Here is a 23,569-nt window from a genome sequence, read left to right on the forward strand (position 1 = left end):
TCCAGCCTGGGCGACAGAGCAACACTCCTCAAAAAAAAAAAAAAAAGAAAGTGAGAACTAGGTGTCCCACAACTATGACTTTTGACAACGTGTGACTGCAGAAACACAGCACTTCTGAGATTTGCACAAATTGTCATATGTATCAGTAATTAGTTTTTTTTTGTTGTTGATGAACTTTCTTACCAGGGAAGCTACTAAAATAAAAAAGTGAGAACTAGGTGTCCCATAGCCATGACTTTTGACAAGGTGTGACTGCAGAAACAGAGCTGGTCTGCCAGTCCCATCCTCCTCTCATGCACACAGACCTAATGATTTTTCTACAGAATATACCTGTTGTCTCCATGCAGAGGCTGAACGATGACCTGCATCTCCCTTCTGCCTTCTTTTTCCCATGCAAGTAATCCAAGTCAGGACCCTAAATGAAAAGTAGTCTGGGAAATATATTTTTACCTTCCCAGCCTCTGTATCCAGGAAGATACCACAGGAAAAAACTACAATAGGTGATGAGTGACAGTCCAAAACCCCCAAAACCAGGAACACAGGACACGCAAATGCCACAGTACCTACTAAATGCTAAATTTTCAACTATTTTTTAGAGTAAATCAAAATATAAATAAAAATTGTAATATTTTCTTCCTACTGTCTCTGTTCTGAAAATCACTTTTGTAAGCCAATATTTTAGACACACAACAATTTGCGATTACAAAGTCTGTTTAAAAATAAAAGAAGAGGCAGGGCACGGTGGCTCACGCTTGTAATCCCAGCACTTTGGGAGGCCGAGGAGGGCGGATCACGAGGTCAGGAGTTGGAGACCACGGTGAAACCCCGTCTCTACCAAAAATACAAAAAAAAAATTAGCCGGGCGTGGTGGCGGGCGCCTGTAGTCCCAGCTACTCGGAGAGGCTGAGGCAGGAGAATGGCGTGAACCCGGGGAGGCGGAGCTTGCAGTGAGCCGAGATTGCGCCACTGCACTCCAGCCTGGGAGACAGAGTGAGACTCCGTTTCAAAATAAATAAATAAATAAATAAAAGAAGAAAAACTTCAAAAAAGCCTCAAGGTCTTCAAACATCATCACTGCAGACAGCTCTCACTGTATGACTCTAATTAATCTCTTGGAGCCTCCATTTCTACATCTTTAAAGAGACAAAGTTAAATATTTCTAAGAACTTTCCACTCCTACATTTCTGCATTTTGCTAATTGTAGGACATTAGCTATGATGCTAAGTGGTAACTCACATATATTCAGAAGAAATATATTGATGATTAAAAGTATGTTTTAAAGATGATTTTTTTTTTTTTTTTTGAGATAGGGTCTCACTCTGTCACTCAGGTTGGAGTTCAGTGGTGCATTCTTGGCTCACTACAACCTCCCCACCCCGGGCTCAAGCAACCCTCCCACCGCGCCGGCCCGACTGGCCTAATTTGATAGCATTTTTTTATGTATATTTAATCGGCATAGTCCTAATTTTAACATGTAGGGCATGCTCATTGCATGCCACTTACATATAGAAATGTACATTCAGGTTTCACTATTGTCCTTTATATAAAAAATTCAAGCAGATATTCTTATGCTAATGTCACACAAAAGTAATAGCTAATGGTTACTTGGTTATTACTACATGTTATGCACTGTTTTAAGCTCTTTAGATATATTAACTTTGAAATTCTTATAATTCTGTGAGATAAATACTATTATTAACTTTAACAGATAAAACTGAAGCACAGAGAGGTTAAATAATGTAACAAAATTTATTTACAACACTCCTGGTTATTGTTAAAATGAAGTATAGTTTCGTCAATGGATAACATTCACATCTTGATCATTCATACTTTGCCACATTAATAGCCACATGGCCTTAAGTATGCTAACTTATCTCATTAAGTCTCAGTTTCCTCATCTTTCAGATGGGCATGGGAATTGTATGTGATTCTGGTAGGTGGGCAGATTATAAGATAATGTGTGTGAGGCATGGTGCCTGGATCACAGTAAGTCCTCAATGATAATTAGTTAACATTATTATTAGTAGGAGTTCAAACACTGACTTCTAGTCTTGGATTGGGAGGTTATAATTTGTGTAATGTTGGATAAAAGACTTCAGATCTTTGCTTTCCCAATTTCTTTGCCTGTGGAGTGAGAACTAAATGTCCCCAGCCAGCTCCATCATGTAGTGCAAGGTCAAATCAAACAATGTTTGCAGAAGCAGTCGGTAAACTGTAAAGAACTAGACACATACAAACTACTTCTTCTATTAAATCAACAGGGAGAAAAGGCTTTGACGTTTTATTCCACAATGAATACTTCCAAAAGTTTCAGGGTCTCTGAGCCAACACAGATAAATGCTTTCATTGCATTTTTTTTAATGGCAAAGTGGTAGCTGATTTTTAAAGAGTTTTCAGAAATATTTTCAACAAAGTACCTCTCAGCACCTTTCTTAGGATACAGACCTGTCTCTCTGAAGATTCACAGTCCTTGCTTCTGTAATTATGGATGAAATGCAGTATTCCTACTAACAACACTGAGACATCAAGAAAATGCTGAAATGTTTGTACTGTTCTCTTCTTTATTCAATAAAGGGCATACAGCAGTGTTAAAATAAAAATAATTTTATAAAGACAATTTAAATAGAAATATTAGAGTACTTGTAAAGTTCAAACTCTAAATTCTCTTATTTGAAACTCATTTTTCCAATGATGCTAATGTATTCACATCTGAATTTACTGAAATCCCAGTACTTTGGGAGGCCGAGGCAGGAGGATCACAAGGTCAGGAGTTTGAGACCAGCCTGATCAACATGGTGAAACCCCGTCTCTACTAAAAATACAACAGTTAGCTGGGCATGGTGGCGTGCGCCTGTAATCCGAGCTACTCAGGAGGCTGAGGCCAGAGAATCCCTTGAGCCCGGGAGGCAGAGGCTACAGTGAGCCAAGATTGCTCTGCGCCACTGCACTCCAGTCTGGGTGACAGAGCGAGACTTCATCTCAAATAAAAAAAGCAAAACAAACAAAAATACTATATATATATATATATATATAGGACAGTTTTTCTCCTAGTATTTTCATCACGAGGATAAGACTCCTGCAACAACTTGGATAACATTAGAATATCTAAATGTCAGCTCCATTTCAATACAGACAAATAAAATGTAACATAGAGCCTTAATTCTGCAAGTTTCATAGGGTACAAATTGCAATGAAATATGTGATGGATTTGAAGACTAAAATAAATGGTTTGAAACATTCATTAACACAATCTAAACTTGCCATCTTTAGTGATCAAGGCTTCTGGACCTACTGTTCACCTGGAAGTGTGGCATAGGGCACTGGGGACAGCAGGGGGGAGGGACTCTGAGGACTTCATTCAAGTATGGCAGGTCCCTAACAAGACTGTAGCCTCAACAAGTTCAATATTGGTTCAACTGTAAATTACATTCTATATTTAACTTTGTTACACAGGGAGTATATGTTTGCTGTGAGTGATGGCTTAATTTATTTTTAAAGAGAAAGTGAAAGATATTTCTTGTGATTGTATCTGAAACATAGTGAATGAATTTGATGGAAGGAGTGCTCCTATGGAGCTAAAATTGGTAGAAAATGAAAAAAGGGAAACCCCATCAGAAACTGACTGGAGTCGGCCTTCCAGACAGAAAAATAAACATCTCAACAAATCTTTACATGTTTTTATTTTCCTAGAGATAATGACAATTTTTTTTATGACCAGCTCCATATTTTTCTAAAGATTACTGCATGAATTTCTCTCTTCCTCTCTTAATACCTTACTCTGGTAAAGTTACAGAGCATTACACTGGTTGCCTTGATTTTTTACTTCATTTATATGCATTTACAGATTAGCAGAGAAGCAAGCTCACTTACAAGGTAGGAAAATTTAGGTTTGAATGCCATTCTCACATTTAATAGTCTGTGACCCAGAATAGGTTGTGAGATCTCTCTTAGCCTCATCTTCATTTTAACTTGGGGATGATACAATCTTCCTCATATGTAAATTATAAGAATTCAGGGGCCCTGGCGTGGTGGTTCACACCTGTGATCCCAGCACTTTGGGAGGCCGAGGTGGGCAGATCACGAGATCAGGAGATTGAGACCCTCCTGGCTAACACAGTGACACCCCATCTCTACTAAAAATACAAAAAAATTAGCCGGGCGTGGTGGCAGGTGCCTGTAGTCCCAGCTACTCGGGAGGCTGAGGCAGGAGAATGGCGTGAACCCGGGAGGCGAACGGAGCTTGCAGTGAGCCGAGATCGCACCACTGCACTCCAGCCTAGGTGACAGAGTGAGATTCTGTCTCAAAAAAAAGAAAAAAGAAATCAGGAAGGTAAAGAATGAAAATGTATGTGTATTGTGATACATTATTATTAGCAATTATGTTTATTATTATCATTAAGAGAAACAATAATACTTATGTAAAAATAAAATACCTTAAGCTTTTGAGAGATAGCATTTCTTAGAGTGAATTTTCCTTCATGGCCCTAAGTTACCAGGCAGAGTGACTGGGGAAAATAAATGCCCTAATTTAATATCCAATACTCTCCGGACAAGTTTAGTTCCACAGCCAGAGCAGATGTGAATGATACTATCAAGCAGGAACTCCTCATTCACTCATTTTTACACAAGAATATCACGAGAGTCTGCCAAATGCTTTACTGAAATCACGAAGCATTACATCTTCAGGTTGTCGCTGCTTTATCTGTATGGTAATCTGTTGGGGGAAAAAAATATAGGAAAACACACAAACAAAAAACAAGGCAGTTTGTAACCATTCCTTCTTAGTGAATCCAGACGGGCACATTCTGACGAATTTTTCAAAGTATTCTCCAGTAGTTGCCTTAACTGTTAACTCCAAAACCTCCTGTTAGTCAAGCCTTTTTAAGAAAGGAAAAGATCTTTTAACCATCTCCAGAAAGTTGTCCAAATAACAGATACATGTGACAAGTAGATTTACCCTTCCTACTCTTTTCTGGGAATTCAGTTCTAGGAGGCCTTGCCAGGAGTCAATATTCTGGAATGCTTCAATTCATGCATAGCTTCTTAAAGGCATCTTATAAATGTCTTAAGATAGAAATGGAAATGTTATGAGCCTGCCTATAAAGAGATGACCCATCCAGGTGCCAAATACATGATTTAGTTAGAATTCATTTGGTTGCGACAGAAGGTCAATGTGAGCTAGTTTAAACAAACAAAAAGATGAAAATGACAAAAAACGAAATCAAACAACAAAAAATAATTTATTGGAAGAATACTGGGATCTCTTACTGAATCCAAAAAGTTGAACAACCAAGCATTCTAGCTTTCTTTACAGGGCAGAAAACAAGGCCTCCAAATATCCAAACTTTCTATCATAGACAAGCAGACTTCGTTCAATACATAATAATGCTGGGACGAAAGGACTCAGAAAAATGCATTGATGTGTCCGCATCTGTTCAAGTAACCACTCTGGGGCCACCAATCCTCTACGACCAGCATGAGCATGGGGTTATCTGGACTATCCGTAGAGTGAGCAATTAGGGCTTGACAGCCACTCATCAGGGGTTTTCCATAGTAACTTCCGGATTCCTTTATACCAGGTCTGATGTGATACTACATCATTATCAAGTCGTAATGTTTCTTGAAAAATGTAAACCCAACAACAAAAAGAGTTGCAATTTAGTTATACACTTAACTAAATAGTTTAAATAATAAAATAAATGAGGGAAGTTAACAAAGGATAAATGTAACTTCTCATTCATTTATTTATGTGTATGTTATCAAAAAGGTCAAATTCAAGCATGTGCCCAGATAGCATTACTATGAATAAGAGAGATTATTTACTTGAGTTAAACTCTTTTAAAATTAAACGCGAGGTATTATTGCTATTGAAATATTCACATCACAGCCTTGCAACCTTGCATCTACCTAAATATATTAAATTTCATTTACTTATTTTCTCTCTATATACAATTTCTAACAGTTGTTATTTATTTAATCATTCATTCATTCATTCAACCTAAAATTGAATCCCATCAGTTAAGAAATTGGAAAGTACTAGTCTTTTATTTATTTATTTATTTTTGAGGTGGAGTCTTGCTCTGTCACCAAGGCTGGAGCGCAGTGGCACGACCTCAGCTTACCACAACCTCCTCCACCATGTTCAAGCAATTCTCCTGCCTCAGCCTCCCAAGTAGCTGGGATTGCAGGTGCCCTCCACCATGCCCAGCTAATTTTTGTGTTTTTGTTTGTTTGTTTTTTTGAGATGGAGTCTCACTCTGTCACCAGGCTTGAGTGTAGTGGCACAATCTCGGCTCACTGTAACCTCCGCCTCCTGGGTTCAAGAGATTCTCCTGCCTTAGTCTCCCGAGTAGCTGAGACTGCAGGTGTGTGCCACAATGCCCAGCTAATTTTTGTATTTTTAGTAAAGACAGGGTTTTGCTGTGTTGGCCAGACTGGTCTCAAACTCCTGACCTCAGATGATCCACCTGCCTCGGCCTCCCAAAGTGCTGGGATTATGGTCATGAGCCACCATGCCCGTCCAAAAGTACTAGTCTTGATACTAGAAATTTTGTTACGAAAGTGGTTTTTTGAAAAGTAGAAAATGTGTCTCACCTTACTCACTGTATTAGTTTGTTCTCACACTGCTAATAAAGACATACCTGGCAGGGCACAGTGGCTCACACCTGTAATCCCAGCACTTTGGGAGGCTGAGGCAGGTGGATCACCTGAAGTCAAGACTTCGAGACCAGCCTGGCCAACATGTTGAAGCCCCATTTCTACTGCAAATACAAAAAAAATTAGCCAGGCATGGTGGCAGGCACCTGTAATCCCAGCTACTTGGGAGGCTGAGGTGGGAGAATTGCTAGAACCCTGGGGGCAGAGGTTGCAGTGAGCTGAGATTGTGCCACTGCACTCCAGCCTGGGTGACAGAGCGAGAGACTGTGAAAAAAAAAAACAAAAAGATGTGCCTAAGACTGGGTAATTTATAAAGGAAAGAGGTTTAATGGACTCACAATTCAGCATGGCTAAGGAGGCCTCACAATCATGGCAGAAGGCAAAGGAGAAGGAAAGTCACATCTTACATGGGGGCAGGAAAAGGGAGCTTGTGCAGGGGAATTACCATTTATAAAGCCATCAGACCTCATGAGACTTATTTACTACCATGGGAACAGTATGGGGGAAACTGCCCCCATGATTCAGTTATCTCCACCTGGCCCCACTCTTGACATGTGGGGATTATTACAATTCAAGGTGAGATTTGGGTGGGGACACAGCCAAACCACATCACTATTAACGCTATTAACACCTTCTTAAATATATTCCAACAATTTAAACAAAATAGACAACTTGATTGACTTCCATAAAATAGCCCAATGGCAATAAAACATCAAGACTCCTGAAATGAATTTCACACATTCAATTCAATCTCAGTGGTTAAGTGTGAAATTTATTACTATTGTTACTCATTATCAATTAATAAAATAATTTCAATATTCGTATTTGTAGCTACTATGCAAAGAGCAGCTTCCCTATTCCAGGCACTACGACAGGCCCTTTCCATTGAATCCAAAAGAAGGAAGATGTCTCAAAGGGGCACAAAGGCACTTTGCACAGCATAATTCAAATAGTGGGTAATGTTCTCGAGATTTAATGAGGACTACCTAGAGTCTCCTATCCCACCTTTTGTGACAATTTCGACTGGCCCAAGATTTCTGGAAACCCCAGAACTTCCTGTTCTACTGGTCAATTGTGGCTCTGAGTTCCCGCTTCTATAGGAAATATCTCCTTCTTCATTCACATACAATAACTATTCGATGCACTGACCAAGATGAGCAACACAACTTGTTCTCTTTGATTTCCCCAAAGCCTCTTCATATCAGACATTGGCAGGTGATGGGACTTGCAAATACACTTGCAATCCAGAGGATTTTAAGTCACAGCAACAAAAATGACCTGATTATCAAGAGTTCTAACACGCTTTTTTTTTTTTTACAAAAAAATATAAATAAGAAAAGTAAGAGGGAAAAAAATCTACATCTTCTCCCAGAACACTGAAATGTAACATGTTGAAGTTAATCAATGAGCTCTGAAATGCCTCCTGCACTCTCTCTGCAGCATATTTACAGACTATCTCATCTAATAATCTGTCAATAAGTAAAATTCTGAAAGCTAATTCATTATTTTTTTCTCTGCCAAATATCCTCTCCTCTCTCCCAATTTCCTTAGTGACTAAAGAAACTCCAGATTCACCACTGGATTTCCTGATTTAATCCGAAGCTTGAGACTGCATATTATTTACTGCTTAATTGTCTAAGAGAGATGGCAAAGAGTAATTCATCAAGCTGATATCAACTAAGGAGCACAGATTTCCATGGGCATCCTAATAAACTAATACGTGTTTGTAAAATATGTGTTATTATATGCATACATTCCATTATAACACTGAGATCTGTCTTCATTTTATCAGATAATTAAAATCAGTTTCAGAAATGTTACATAACTAAGGCCATTCAGTAAGAAAATGCTGGAGGAATCTGAAGTAAGTCTACTGATTCCAAATGTATCACTTTTTCCACTGTGCAGAATATTAGCCCACACTCCATGGCCACTTATGAATAAACCCTTAAAACAAGATGGCATACTTCTCCTTGAGAAGCGAGTGTCGCGTAGCTTACTCTGTGTCATGGCAGAAGCCATGAAAATTTAACTTATCCTTAAAATAGATTACAGCCCAGTAGTACTGAGTGACTTTCTCCCTAATTAACAAAGATAATCAGATGTCCTACCTCAAGTCCTTACCTAGACTTGTGGTGGAGACAATGGTTTCTAACGCTACATAATAAATTGTCTGTTGTTATAGATACTACATATTTACAAAGTATGGATATCTCAGACCACAGAGGAAAGATTCTTAGCAGGAACAACAACAAAACTATATCTAAATGTTGTCAAGATTAAAAAATAATTTGCAATATTTATACTTGGCGATGAAATACTAATAAGCAGATTTTACTAACTAACAAGTTATATGTCAGAATTTAACCATATCTATAATTTGGAGAAGACCTTAGTTCATTTAGTTAAATCTTCTCTCTAATTTACGTCCCTCACAGATATTCATTCAGATTCTCCTTGCTTAATTCTAACATCTAGGACTTCACTACTTCTCTCTTTGAATTTGTGGGTAGCTCTGATATATATGATACACACACACACACCACAGATCCTTTCCAACTGTTTTCATATCCTAGTATCCTATCCTAGTTTCATATGGTAGTTAGAAAAGGATAATATATTTTGAGCATGCTGTGCAAGGCAATGGATGAAGCCAGTGCAAAGAGCTTACCCAGCCACACCCCAGGCTAAAAATAACTGCATCTCAGCACATTTACTGACAAGCGATGGTACGTCTCTGTGCTGCCACCCACTGGTCAAAAGGTCTGTCATTGATTACTGTTTGTCAGTGAATTTCCCGAAGAGACAGCAGGAACTGGCCGTACCTGAGAGTACTTCCCTAAATTTGTCATTTGCTGGCATCTTTCAGAACATTTTTTCCATTAAAAAAAAGTCTACCTTACGAACACATCCTCGAGGCAGATCTGCAGTAAAACTTGCCATTGTCACTAGCAATGTAGACCCCAAACCTATTTGTTCCTTCCAAATACACAGGGGGCTGCCTAAGTCTTTGAGTTATTCCTTTCAGGCTTAAAGTTCCTCAAGTTTGTAACTGAGGTTCACATCTGACACAAGACTGACACCTGCCTCTCCTAAATTTTGACCCTTTATCCTAATGCTCTTCTCAGTTGTACAACAGTTATTGAACAAAAGTTTGGTTCTTCTTTTGCATAACCATGTTTGAAGACAGCTCCTACAGCCCCCCCTTCCTGTCTCACCCGACCACCCACAGTTTGCAAGCCAAACATCATTGGTTTTCCCACCTGCAACACATGTAACTTGGTTTCTATATTCTTCACAGGCGTGGGTATGCTGCCGCGACTCATATTTGGGAGCTTATTTTGTCTACAGACTAAATATATTGCTAATATTTTTAAATATAATATTTACATATTTTAAAACGTGTTGTTGTTCTGCCATGGAATTTTTTTGATGTTCTTAGGCTCTGGTCTAGCAGTTCATTTCAGTGTTACCTCAGCTCACTATTCTGCCTATAGTCAAAAAAGTCAGAAAATATCAAGCGTTGGCAAGGATGTGAAGAAATTGTAATCCTCATAAAATACAGGAACAGCCTGGCGGTTCTTCAGAATGTTAACCTAGTGTTGCCATGTGACCCAGCATTTCCACTCCTAGGTTTTTATTACCCAAGGGAAATAAAAACATATGTCCACACAAACTTGTACACAAATATTCATAGCAACACTATTCCCAATAGACAACAAGTGAACACAACCCAGATGGCCATCAATGAATGACTGCATAAATGAAATGAGGTATATCCATACAATGGAATATTATTTGGCAGTAAAAAGTAATGAAATCCTGATGCATGCCACAACACGAATGAAACTTGAAACATTATGATGAGCAATAGAAGCCCTTTACAAAAGACCATATATTCGTAATTCCGTTTACATAAAACAATCAGAATAAGAAAATCTACAGAAGCAGAAAGTCTAACAGTGGTTTCCTGGAGTGACTGTGAATATACTGAAACCACGTAAATAAGGGAACAGTATGGTATGTGAGTAAATCTCAATAAGCTGGTTTTTTTTTTTAATTCACCCGAGGCTACGCAGAATCATGAGACTTAGAAGTAGAGCAAATGGTCTGACATGACTGATTTTTTACAAACGTGGAAAAAATGAGTGAATTGGTTATCTACTGCTGTGTGACAAACCCCCTCAAGATTTACTGACTTGAAACTACAACCCCCATCTGCTTTGGTCCTCTATCTCCAAATATCAATGAGGACAGATGGCCTCTGCTTCACACAGCATTAGCTGGGGCTCGGGGCTCCACTGCTGATGGCTCACTGGAAAGGCTGCTAAGTCGGTGCTGGCATCATCCAGGAGTTCGGATGGTGCTGCGTGCCTGGACACTGCACACCTGTCCATACGGCCTCTTTACAAGGGTCTTGAGCACGTTCACCTCATGGTGACTGGTTTCTAAGAATGAGCATCTCAGAAGAACCAGGCAGGAGGTCTACTTCCCTGTAGCCCTAGTCACATGCATTCCCTTCCACCATAGTCCTAAGCCTAACTGGAATGAAGAAGAGGAAATATACAACTCATCTAATGGGAGAGGTTCAGATTCTCATCACAAGAAGGATGGGAGACATAGGAGACTGTGATCTAGCACTCTGAAACAAGACAACTTGCCATAGTGAGTTTAAGGCTAAGTTTATTGTCACAATTCCCCTGTTTAATTCACCTTCCTGCAATCTTTATTTAGGGTCCACATTTCTAACAAAACCACCTATTTACTCACTTCCTGTGTTGATATAAAAATATATTCATATTTTACATTTTAGTGAAGTAGCTTTCAATAATAGACTGCTTTAAGACACCATTTGCACAAAGAGTTTTCTCCTAAGAAGATGCTGAAAAGTAAACCTTCACATGAGCCAGGGACAAGAATAAAGCATTTGCTATAACAGTACTTAAAATTTTTCAACACAAATCCTCCTAGCATTTTCTTCTATGAATATTCTATTTCCTGTAAACTGAAGAGAAGACTGAAATTAATTGTTATACAGTTGCAGGTAAGTATGCTTTTTGTCTCTCTTGGAACCATCTACACAAATGTGCTCAAAAGGAAACGTGCTAAAATAGAAAAGTGCCAACAATAAAAGAACTACTCATATACAACACTGTGTAAGTCTATTCTCATGCTGCTATGAAGAAATACCTGAGACTGGGTAATTTATAAAGGAAAGAGGTTTAACTGACTCCCAGTTCCACAGGGCCTGGGAGGCCTCAGAAAACTTACAATCACTGTAGAGGGGAAGCAAACATGTCCTTCTTCACATGGTGGTGGGAAGGAGAAGAATGACCAAAGGTGGGGTTGGAAAGCCCCTTATAAAACCATCAAATCTTGTGAGAACTCACTCACTATCACAGAACAGCAGGAGGGTAGTTGCCCCCATGACTCAATTACCTCCCAACAGGTCCCTCTCATGACACATGGGGATTATGGGAACTACAATTTGAGATGAGATTTCGGTGGGGACACAGCCAAACCATATCAAACACATATGACACTCTACCATTAAACATAAAGATAAATAGTAAACACAAAAAATTACTTCAAAATCTGGAATGATTAAAACATTTTAATATGACAACATCAAGAGTTTCATCAAGCACAAATATGTGAAAAGTCTCCCAAACACAAAAAGCATACAAAATAAGCACTAAAACAAATAACTGGATTTTTCTGAGACTCTGGGGAAGAGTATGCTTTCAAACAGCAGTTAAAAATCATTGAAGGAGATTCTCAGCAAATATGATAAACTTGGCATAATTGTACACAAACAAAAATAATCAAGTGTATTTGTATGTTTTTTACGTGTAAAGTTGCTGATTCATGTACTAATATGGTAGTTTTTTTTTCCTTTTAAGTAAAACAAGGCACACAGTCTAGTTTCAAAAAAAGGCAAAGACACATTTTATTAATGAAGGATACAGCTGAATAAATAAGCCTCATATTAAACTGAAAATGTCTCATTCCACCTGATTCAATGAGTTTCGATTGAGGTTGTTTATAGAAAATATTGCAATTTGGAGGCCTAGGATTCATCAGTCAATGGACGCATTCTGAAGCGATATGCAGGCAGCCCAAATGGAAGATCTAGACCCAATACAACTATTAAAATAAGGGAAAAAGCATATGATCAATGTAACACTGGAAATGAGACCCCTGCACCACAAAAGTAACTAAGGATTTTTACCACAATTAAGCAACACATTTACTTTTGTGCTAAAATAAAATGGAAAAAGACAGTAAGTTCATTCCTAAGTCATACTCTCAATATAAACATACTAAACACCTCCTCTGTGGCTGGTACTGCTCCAAGAGCTGGTGACACAACAGTAAGGAGGGGAGACAAGGCCACATCCCCATCCAATAAGCTTAGGTGAGAGTTGGAAAAATATTACAGTTATTGGGCTGAGCGTGGTGGCTCACGCCTGTAATCCCAGCACTTTGGGAGGCTGAGGCAGGCAGATCACGAGGTCAGGAGATCGAGACCATCCTGGTTAACACAGTGAAACCCTGTCTCCACTAAAGATAAAAAAAATTAGCCGGGCATAGTGGCAGGCACCTGTAGTCTCAGCTGCTCGGGAGGCTGAGGCAGAAGAATGGTGTAAACCCGGGAGGCGGACCTTGCAGTGAGCTGAGATCACACCACTGCACTCCAGCCTGGGCGACAGAGCAAGGCTCCATTTCCAAAAAAAAAAAAAAAAAAAAGTATTACAGTTATTCAATTATTATTACTAGTAGTAAGAGTAATATGTCTATTACTGAAATGTTTCATTTATATTAAATCAGTTGACTAGTTAACTATTGAAGAAAGGTTTTCAATGTCAGTAAACAAACCAGTAAAGCTCCTAGTATGGTAATTTCTTATCTTGGGTCTCCATAAAGACAGTCACCAAATCACTGCAGCATTATTCAAGCCGTGTTCTTGGGGGGCATTCCAGTGGAAGGATGAGGTGTCGTTTTCAATATGAGCAGAGCTCTCAAAAGTGAGAGGATTTACACTCTAGATGATTCATTTTAAGAATAAATTGCCTCTGGCTTTTGACAGGAGGTCTCTATTAGGTAATTTCAGGTCTCTGAACAGTATCTCAAGTGTGTGGTATTATTTAATAAAATAATTTAATAGAAGTGGCTGCTTTGTTAATAGGTGGGCTGGATTCCAAGCTTATCTATTTCGGTGGAGGGTTCCTCCTCTGTTGTGGAGGTGGTGGGCATGGGTGCTGGCCAACAGGGCTACAGTGGTATTTCAAAAGTTCTGAAACAAATAAAAGACTTAAACACCTTTGGTGGATATTCCAGAGTTCTCCTTTTCAGAATGGAAGATACAGCAGTGTCAAAACTATATGTGGAATTGTTTATGATTTCCTATAAAAACTGTAGAATAGTTAGACTTTTAAGTAATTTTAAATTTGAACATAACTTCTTTATCATTAAAAGATGTGTAACTTGCAAAAATGCATCCCCAAATGACTAAATCTATTGACTTGGGGAATGAAGCTATTTAGCAATGTCTCTCTAAATGCTGAAGATTACCTGTCAAAAGCGATCTTTTTTTTTTTGCCTTATTGATATTGAGTTGTTCTTTCTCACAGTAATTAGGCAAGTGGCCCAGCTGCTTCCTGAGGCTATGAGTAGAATGTGAAAGTCAGAACTTGTCCTTAGTGAAAAAGGAGGATGCTAATCTTCACTTTTCCATGGGAGGCCACAGAGCCAGCTCATTTAGAGCCCAGGGCATGAACTTGCACATGCCTTTTATGATTGAAGCCCAGTGACAGCAACTTGAACATGATCGATGGGCTGCCTCAGGCATGTTTACCTGTGTCACTGATGCATGCTAGAGATAACTCCAGTCCAGGCCACTGATGCCCAGCAACAGAAATTTTCAACTAAAGTAAGAATGTGTCTAACCCACAGTATTCCCTTCCTGTCACATTTTCTCTACCGATACAATTAACTAAAAAATAAGGTATAGTAGTTCCTTAAATTATTTGTATTTAGGTTATTAGTGATTCCTTTTAATAATACATTGTGGATCAAATTAAATATTTGCAGATCAAATTAATGTATAAATTTCCCTATTCTCTTCTCCTAGTTAAATAAGAGACTGGCAGAGAATACTAACATGACCTTAGCAAAATCTTGGTCACAGAAAAATATTAGACAACATATTGTAGGCCTATTATTTTATCTAAATGATGAGGTTGTGTAGTGTAGTGGGGAGAAAAAGCACTGAATTTGAAGTAAAACATAAAGTTTCAGTTTCTTGATCATAAAACATACTGAGCAAAATAATCATTAGAGGAAAAACATGATTTAATTATATATCTGAGGAAGTGTTTCACATGTAGATTTTATAGAAATACATGTTTTACAAAAATATGTAAACTAAAGGAATGTATTGTCTGTTGTTTTAAAAAACGTTTTTCTTTTGAGATACTAGTGAACATTGTTTCCTTGCTCTAAAATAATTCCTGTGTTTTTCTTGACTATTCCTACTATATCTGGTTCCATTTCTCTGAAAAATCAACATTTTTCCCATGAGCTTCCTCTAGAATATTCTATGGGTTAATTTCTCGCTTTGTGTAAACCCTGCACAGGGCACTGACTATTTTACCGCAGGAGCCCCTGCTTTGTTGGCCTGCCAGTGGCCCTTGTCAGTAATTAATGATGACATATTTTCCAAGTGAATTTTTAAGAGTCTTGAATCTCTTTTTTTCAAACCTTTGCTACAGGCAGTGTCTGTCAAAGCAGACCCAATGATTAATGTACAAAGAAGTGTGACAAGTCACTTTTCTTCATACTGAGAAAACAGAATCAATCTAAGATCAACAAAGGTAAAAATGTGAAACACAATTATATTAAATAATTCACAGTGAATCTATATCACATACTCATTAGAAACATCTTTGAAATAATATTAAATGATATGAAAAAATACTCACAGAAGGTTAAATGTACAAAGAAGAATAAAATATTTATAAAGCAAAATGAAAATTTTGTACAGATAATCTTATATTCATATAAAAAGTCTGGAAGGAAATCTCCCTAAATATTTGCAGCTATCTCTGTTTGTGGTAAATTTTCCAAAAAAAACCAATTTATTTATTTTTCCTATCTAATGTTTTAAACTTTTACACAATATGCATGAATTACACCTTTATAGTGGAAAATTCATAAAAATTACTAAAACACCACATTTTACATATTCAGTATGATTTTACATATGAATATTTAACAATGAATTGTAGTAATAAATAAGACAGAGGCGTTAGAAGCACTATATTGTCATATTACAAAACCCCACATACTAAAAGCTTATTTTCTAATCTAGCATATAACACCCTAGTCTCTTTTTTTTCCCATGATAGCTCCAGTGCTCTGTAAACCCAACAACTAATACTATTAAATAGAACAGAGCATAAAACAATCAAATGAGTTAATTCTTAGAATGGAGTTTGGAATTATCAAAAGGACAGATAGGTATATAAGTGTCCTGAGAAGAGTTATAAGCTGAAACTAAGGAAAATATTAAGTTTCAGGGGGAAAATCAAAATAACTTACAGTAACTAACAGAATACACATAACAGAGCATCAGGAAGCAGGGGTGGAGAGACAGAGATGATCTATGTAGAGTTCTAGAATTATTCATCCATAACTGGAAGTCCCAGCATACATTCCCAAGACTTGAATAAGTAGTTTACGATTCGTTTCTCCTTGATTTGTAGTTTATCATTTTTCTGATGCACAGGGTTAACAAGTAAACAAATACACTTCAAATGCAGGTGGTCCCATCAACCTCATGCTACCTGAGCATCCCTTTCCTTCATACATGAACGCCATAACTTTACATACACGCTCATTTTCTTTCTTTACCCTCCTGGAAGTCTAAACACCCCATCTGGTCAATCTATCTACAATCCTTCCATACTATATGTATAAAACTCACAAGGCTTTCTGATCCTTGCTCCCCCTTCCTTGTTATAAACCATATCATGTGTCATGACCCAGTTCTATGGACTCCTAGCTTGCACCTTTATCTCTCAATTCACTGCTTGAAACAGATGATCACTATTCCTAATACAGCTGAGTTTCTGCAATAAAAATTGAAGGAAATTCATGCTTTTTTTTTCATTTCTAATCCACCCTGGCTTGAAACAAGAAACAAAAATTCAGCAATCATGTAATTCTCATTTAAATTTTGATATGTGGAGAAAGTTCAACTGGTAGCACTATGCTATGGATAATTCTTCCCTTCTCTGACTAAACGAATATAAACTTCACTGGTCTTTGCAGATAATCCTCTATCTTCTTGACCTTTCGTAAGGTGTTATAACTTCTGCTTTTTCTTGGATGATAATTGTCTTAATTTTATAAAATGCTTTCCCAAAATACCATCTGAAATTTGATTAATAGTTATAGGTCATTTCCCTAACAACACATTGTGTTATCAGAAATTATTGTTGCACATGATAGTAACACTAATAATGCTGAAAGATTTAGCAATGATATGTGGCACTGGAAGAAAACTAATTAAGCGAGTACTTTATAATGAACTTCTTCCAAATAGTATTCTTGTTATATATAGAGGTAAGTTACTTTTGAAATTCTAAATGCAGGAGCTGAATAAAAAGGAAGGCATGCTATCCTCACAAGAGATGATGTAAAAGATCTAGTTTCTTTAGATTTTAAATGAATCTTTTTAAATTCTTCCTTGTGGCTTCATATGACACAACACATATAAAGTACTCAGTGTCGTGGTTTGCCCCATAGTGAAAGCCCAGAAATGTCAGCTGGGCGTGGTGGCTCACGCCTGTAATCCCAGCACTTTGGGAGGCCGAGGCGGGTGGGTCATGAGGTCAGGAGTTTGAGACCAGCCCGACCAACATGCTGAAACCTGTCTCTACTGGAAAAAAAAAAAAATTAGCTAGGCGTGGTGGCACACGCCTGTAATCCCAGCTATTCAGGAGGCTGGGGAAGGAGAATCACTTGAACCTGGGAGGTGGAGGTGGAAGAGGTTATGGTGAGCCAAGATCGTGCCACTGCACTCTAGCTGGGCGACAGAGCGACACTCCATCTCAAAACCAAAACAAACCCACAGAAATGTCTTATTCTTACTTTCCTATATTTTGTACAATAAGAAAAACAACTAAAAGGAAGGGAATGTCTGTTTTGCTACCTTTGAATCACCAATATCCTAAATAATGGTACTCAAAAAATCCTCTAAAATCAAGAATACGGTTTGTAACGATTGTGGAACTAAAAGAACAATGAAAATTAGTGCAACAACAGAGTATCTGGAGTTACAAATGCTCTCAATTTCAAGTTTATTTTTAGTCTGTAAAAATCATCTGGAGTTTGATAATATATTGACTAAAGAGTTTCCTGAAATTTTCATCTATATTTTTTCTATTTTAAAACTCTTTACATATGGTTGTCTTATATTTTTACCTCCACTGCTAACTACTTTAAGCCCAATTCAGATAAAATTTTAAAGAAACAACTTGGCTTTCACTCCACAGATAATATTCTAGACTTGAGGAAAAAAAAAGGAATCTTTAAGAATGATTTAGGATACAAATCCCCCAATGAAGGATAAGATTGGTTGTTTGCATCAGGCCATCCCCAAAAAGATCATGGAATCTGCTGCTTGTTGATTTATGCTCTCACCTAGGCAGATGCTGCACGTGGGACCTAATTCCCAGCTTCTGACTTGGGCACCTGGGGCTTCTCTATCTCAAGTTTCCAGAATACATTTGCATCCCTCCCCAAATTACTTACGTGCCACCGAAAAAAAAAAAAAGTCATCTTTGCTGCCCCAAAATGAATAACACATTTTTTAATTCCTCAGAAAAAAAACTTTTCACAGTGATATAGTTTGGCTGTGTCCCCACCCAAATCCCCTATGTCTTCAGTCTGTTTCCACCTCCATCTAACTGTAGAACACATATGCTAATCAATGTTAACAGTTCGATTTGTTTCCTTCTATACTTTTCTAGATGCTCATAAATATGTATAAACCAAAAACATATCTAATGTACTGAGTTTTTAAAAACAGGATAATACCATACTATGTAATTTCCTTTCTAAAACTCTCATGGATTTTTTTCCCCAAAGATTAAACATACAGCCCCAACTCATTTTTACTAACGACTGCATAATATTTATAGAAAGAACATAACATTTTCAACTCTTCACCAAGCCATCTGTACTTTTGGCTATTTCAAATAATTTTATAATAAATTTTGACACACATAAAATCTTATCCATTTAGTCACTAATTTCTACAGAATATATATCTAAATGACTAAATCAATGGTTATTGAACATTTTAAATGTCAATGCATAGAAACAAATCATTTTACCAAAAAATTACAGCAATTTATATTCCCATTTGGAATGAAAAAGAACGTGGATTCCTCCAAATCTTAACTCTTACCTAGCATACAATATAAACTACGTTTCAACAGCTGTCTACCTGGTAGATTAAAAAGAAGTCTTACTTTCACTTAAAATTGTATGTCCCCGATGGGTACATTAGAGTGGACAATTCTAAACTCATTACTTGCTTGCATCTTTCTTCTTGCATCTTTCTTCTGTTTATATCCTTTGCCTAGTTTTGTATTCCTTTATTTCTCTTTTTCTCAACAACATTAGGAAGTCTTCATATATTAATTTTATCAACACGTCATTATACTTGTGGCACATATTTTCTCTTGGACTATTTTTCTTTGCTATTTTGAGTTGTGTCTTGCTATTACTATTAGTATTCATATTGTGAAACTCATTGATCATTTATGTATGGCTTCTGGACTTCCTCTCTTACTTAAAACTTTGCCTACCTTTAGTTTACAAGGCTCTTTCCCCAGAGTTTCTTCTAATATGTTAATGGTTTTATTTTTACAGTTACCATTTTTTTCCCTGTGATATTTATTTCTCATTATGCTGTAAGTTAACAGTTTTAATTTTCTTCCAGATGTCCAGTCAGTTATGACAACACCATGTAAGCCACTTCTTTGTAATGAACTGAAACGCGAATTTTAAGTGAATAGGCATATATGTATAATTGAATCTGTTTTGAACTCTCAATTATGTTTTACACAGAGACCATTCTTTTTTGGGCCCATTGGGTACTACTGTGATTGGTATGATTGGTAAGAAACAACACCATTAAAAAGTGGGCAGAGGACATGAACAGACACTTCTCAAAAGAAGACATTTATGCAGCCAAAAAACACATGAAAAAATGCTCATCATCACTGGCCATCAGAGAAATGCAAATCAAAACCACAGTGAGATACCATCTCACACCAGTTAGAATGGCCATCATTAAAAAGTCAGGCAACAACAGGTGCTGGAGAGGATGTGGAGAAACAGGAACACTTTTACACTGTTGGTGGGACTGTAAACTAGTTCAACCATTGTGGAAGTCAGTGTGGCGATTCCTCAGGGATCTCGAACTAGAAATACCAGTTGACCCAGCCATCCCATTACTGGGTATATACCCAAAGGACTATAAATCATGCTGCTATAAAGACACATGCACACGTATGTTTATTGCGGCACTATTCACAATAGCAAAGACTTGGAATCAACCCAAATGTCCAACAACGATAGACTGGATTAAGAAAATGTGGCACATATACACCATGGAATACTATGCAGCCATAAAAAAGGATGAGTTCATGTCCTTTGTAGGGACATGGATGAAACTGGAAAACATCATTCTCAGTAAACTATCGCAAGGACAGAAAAACCAAACACCGCATGTTCTCACTCATAGGTGGGAATTGAACAATGAGAACTCATGGACACAGGAAGGGGAACATCACACTCCGGGGACTGTTGTGGGGTTGGGGGAGGGGGGAGGGACAGCATTAGGAGATATACCTAATGCTAAATGACGAGTTAATGGGGGCAGCAAAACAACATGGCACATGGATACATATGTAACAAACCTGCACATTGTGCACATGTATCCTAAAACCTGAAGTATAATAATAAAAAAATAATAAAATAAAATAAAAAAATATATTAAAAAAAAAGATGGAAAAAAAAAGACATAAAATCTCTCAAAACTTTCCTTGCATTCTCATATATTTATACTTCCACTGGTCTTTAAAATAGTTTGATCCAGTTTGCCAAAGAAACAAACAACCAGTCACAGGATTCTGATTACAACTGCCTAAATTTTATATCCTAATTTGGGAGACAGTAATATTGTGATGATACTAAGCTTTTCAACAGAGGAGCATGCCATGCCTTTTTATTAATTCTGAATTACTTTATGTCCTTGTGATAAAATAATTTTCAGCAGACAGGTCTTGTCTTTTTGTTACATTTGTTCTTTCTGCTTTAAATTTTCTTACTACTCAGAAGTTAGTAGCCTAACAAGACTTCCAGATCACACATGAATAAGAAAGCATGACATAACCCAACCATAACAAGGTAGTGTATTGAGGATGGGGAGTGGTATTAACAACCTTGGTGGTCCCTTTTTCCATTTCCCCTTAAACACAGAAAACTCTCAAGAGTGAGCTTTGGAAAGCAAACTAATCAAGGAGCACAGCCTAAAGCTCAATCCAATTTCCTGCTTCCTGACTATTTTCACAAACTAGACTATCCACTCAATCTATTCAACTCTCCCTTGAGTACCTACTTAGCTGAACACTTCCTGACCAGATGGCACACTTTTGACTGATAGCATCATTGATCCTTTCTGTCAGGGGGTTGACTGTTCAGGTGGTTTCCCACTCTTACCTAAATCAGTTTCCACTCACGAAACAGAATCAGTTTCCTCTAGAGCCCTTCTTCTTTCTGAGTAGCGTTACTATTCTTAATTGCTCCCATGTTAGGCTCTCGCTCTACTGAGATGTTTCTGGAGTCAGGTAAGTTGCCAACTCAGCATCACCAAATCACATAACCCAAACGGAGCAGGCTCTTTTACTTAAAGTTTTGAAAACTGATATATTTTCTAGCACATGTTTAGAAGAAGCAATAACTAAAAGAATCTTGATTGTCCAGCTCTCTTTATTTACTACTTTTTTATTTACAAGAAACATGACTTTTATAAAGTGATGTTTTAAATCTAAGGTTCAGATTTTATTTATTTATGATTTTTTGGCAAAGTAATATTGGAGGAAGAATAGTTCAGACTTTCATTAGTTTGAGAAGGAAATTTTAGACTGCATCCTTCCAGATCCATCTCAGAAAACACTGGAAAAACCAATTTGTCTTGACTTCGATGTGATATTCATTTACTGTCATACATATTTTTAACCTCCCGGACATATTTTAATTTTTCATTAGATTTTATCTTTTTAAGACTAATTATTTCACTTTGTATGTTTAATAGTATTAAATATCAGGTCCATCAATGAATCTACCAAAACTTCACCCACAGGAAATTTTGATTATAAAGTTGTTTTTCTTCCCCTATAAAATATCTTTTCAAGGAAGGCTGCCCAAAACATAGAGTCATAAGGAATTATAACCATATTATAATATTATTTATATAATAAATACCAACACTGTGCTAGATAAGTATGAGTTTCTTTCAACATAATTTAATCTTTAACGTTCATCTAGAAAAACAATTTTTAAAATGTCCCCAAATGCATGTTACAAAAATGGAATGTTTCTACCTGTTCTTTGACTGAGGCGAGGATGGCAGAGGTGGTTTCTGTTTCAGAGCCATCCCCGTTGGAGGTGTTTAAGCCGGGGCTCAGGGAACTCGTCTTCTCTGAGGCTGCTGAAGGCTGGTCTGGGACAGGCATAGCTCCTGCAAGGCAAGAGGACACGATCAATACAATCAGATGTTGACACTAAACAGGTACAACTATCAGACTGCTTTGAAGATACACACAGAAAAAAAAGTAAAACTATGAGCTGCTGAGAAAGACCAAGGCATAATTATAGAAGGGGAGTAATACAGTAAAGTAACAGTACAAGTAAAAAGAATGTTTTATTCTTTTATCAACTCCAACCAAATTCCAGAACACACTCACACCTTGTGTTTTGTCTTTGAGGTAAACGGGTAAAGAAAATGATCAGAAGGAAAAAGAAGGAGAGATTATAAGAGTAAAGCAATAAAGAAGTATTGAGTCTAAGAAGCTAGTCCAACTACAAATTTATGACTATTTTAGGTAAATTCATTACCTGCCTATTGGTGTATGTGCTGTTATTATATGTTTCCTCCTTGGTTCCTGGCTCATATCTCGCATAGCCCCCGTTATAGTCTTGTGATGGTATTGGGCGTGTCAGGTCTCAGGAGCAAGCAATCTCTCTGACCTTCCCCTGCCCTCCTTTTACCTGCTCTAAGGCAGGACTCTAATCCTCCCTGCCTCCTTTCTGATTGTGGGTCATAAGATCCTCATTTCACAGAGGGTCCTACCTCCCACATCCTGGGGAAAAAAATGCTGATGTCAAGAAGCCTCCATAAAACCCCAGAGGACTGGGTTCGTAGAGCTTCTGGAGAGCTGACCACGTGGAGGTTCCTGGAAGGTGGTACATCGGGAGGGCTTGGAAGCTCTGCTCCTCTTCCCCCATAACTCGCCCTATGCATCTCTCCATCTGTATCCCTTGTGATATCCTCTGAAATAAACATGTATACATATGTGTTTCCCTGAGTTCTCCGGGCTGCTCTAGCAAACTAATAAAATCCAACCCAGGGACTGTGGGAACCCCAGCTGAAGCCTGTTGGTCAGAAGTTCTGAGGCCTGGACTTGCAGTTGGTGTCTGGGGGGATGAGACAGTCTTGGGGACTAAACCCTCAACATGTGGGCTCTGACACTCTCTGAGAGTGGATAGTGCAGTAGATAGTGTCGGAGTGACAGAGTAGATAGCGTCCGAACTGAATAAGAGGACACCCAGC

The 23,569-nt window shown here is 37.7% G+C and overlaps 1 protein-coding gene across 4 annotated transcripts in view; it reads right to left on the reverse strand.

Moving 5' to 3' along the window:
- The window catches only part of CTNND2 (catenin delta 2), a 931,369-nt gene that overhangs the window by 742,544 nt on the left and 165,256 nt on the right, over window positions 1-23,569 (reverse strand). For all 4 annotated transcript variants that reach the window (XM_032135942.2, XM_032135940.2, XM_032135941.2 and 1 more), the window contains exon 2: window positions 22,341-22,477. In XM_032135942.2, the coding sequence (XP_031991833.1) occupies window positions 22,341-22,477 (137 nt within the window). The remainder of the gene's footprint in view (window positions 1-22,340; window positions 22,478-23,569) is intronic.

This window comes from Hylobates moloch, unplaced genomic scaffold (assembly GCF_009828535.3).
Source record: "Hylobates moloch isolate HMO894 unplaced genomic scaffold, HMol_V3 SCAFFOLD_17, whole genome shotgun sequence".
Classification (NCBI taxonomy): Eukaryota; Metazoa; Chordata; class Mammalia; order Primates; family Hylobatidae; genus Hylobates; species Hylobates moloch.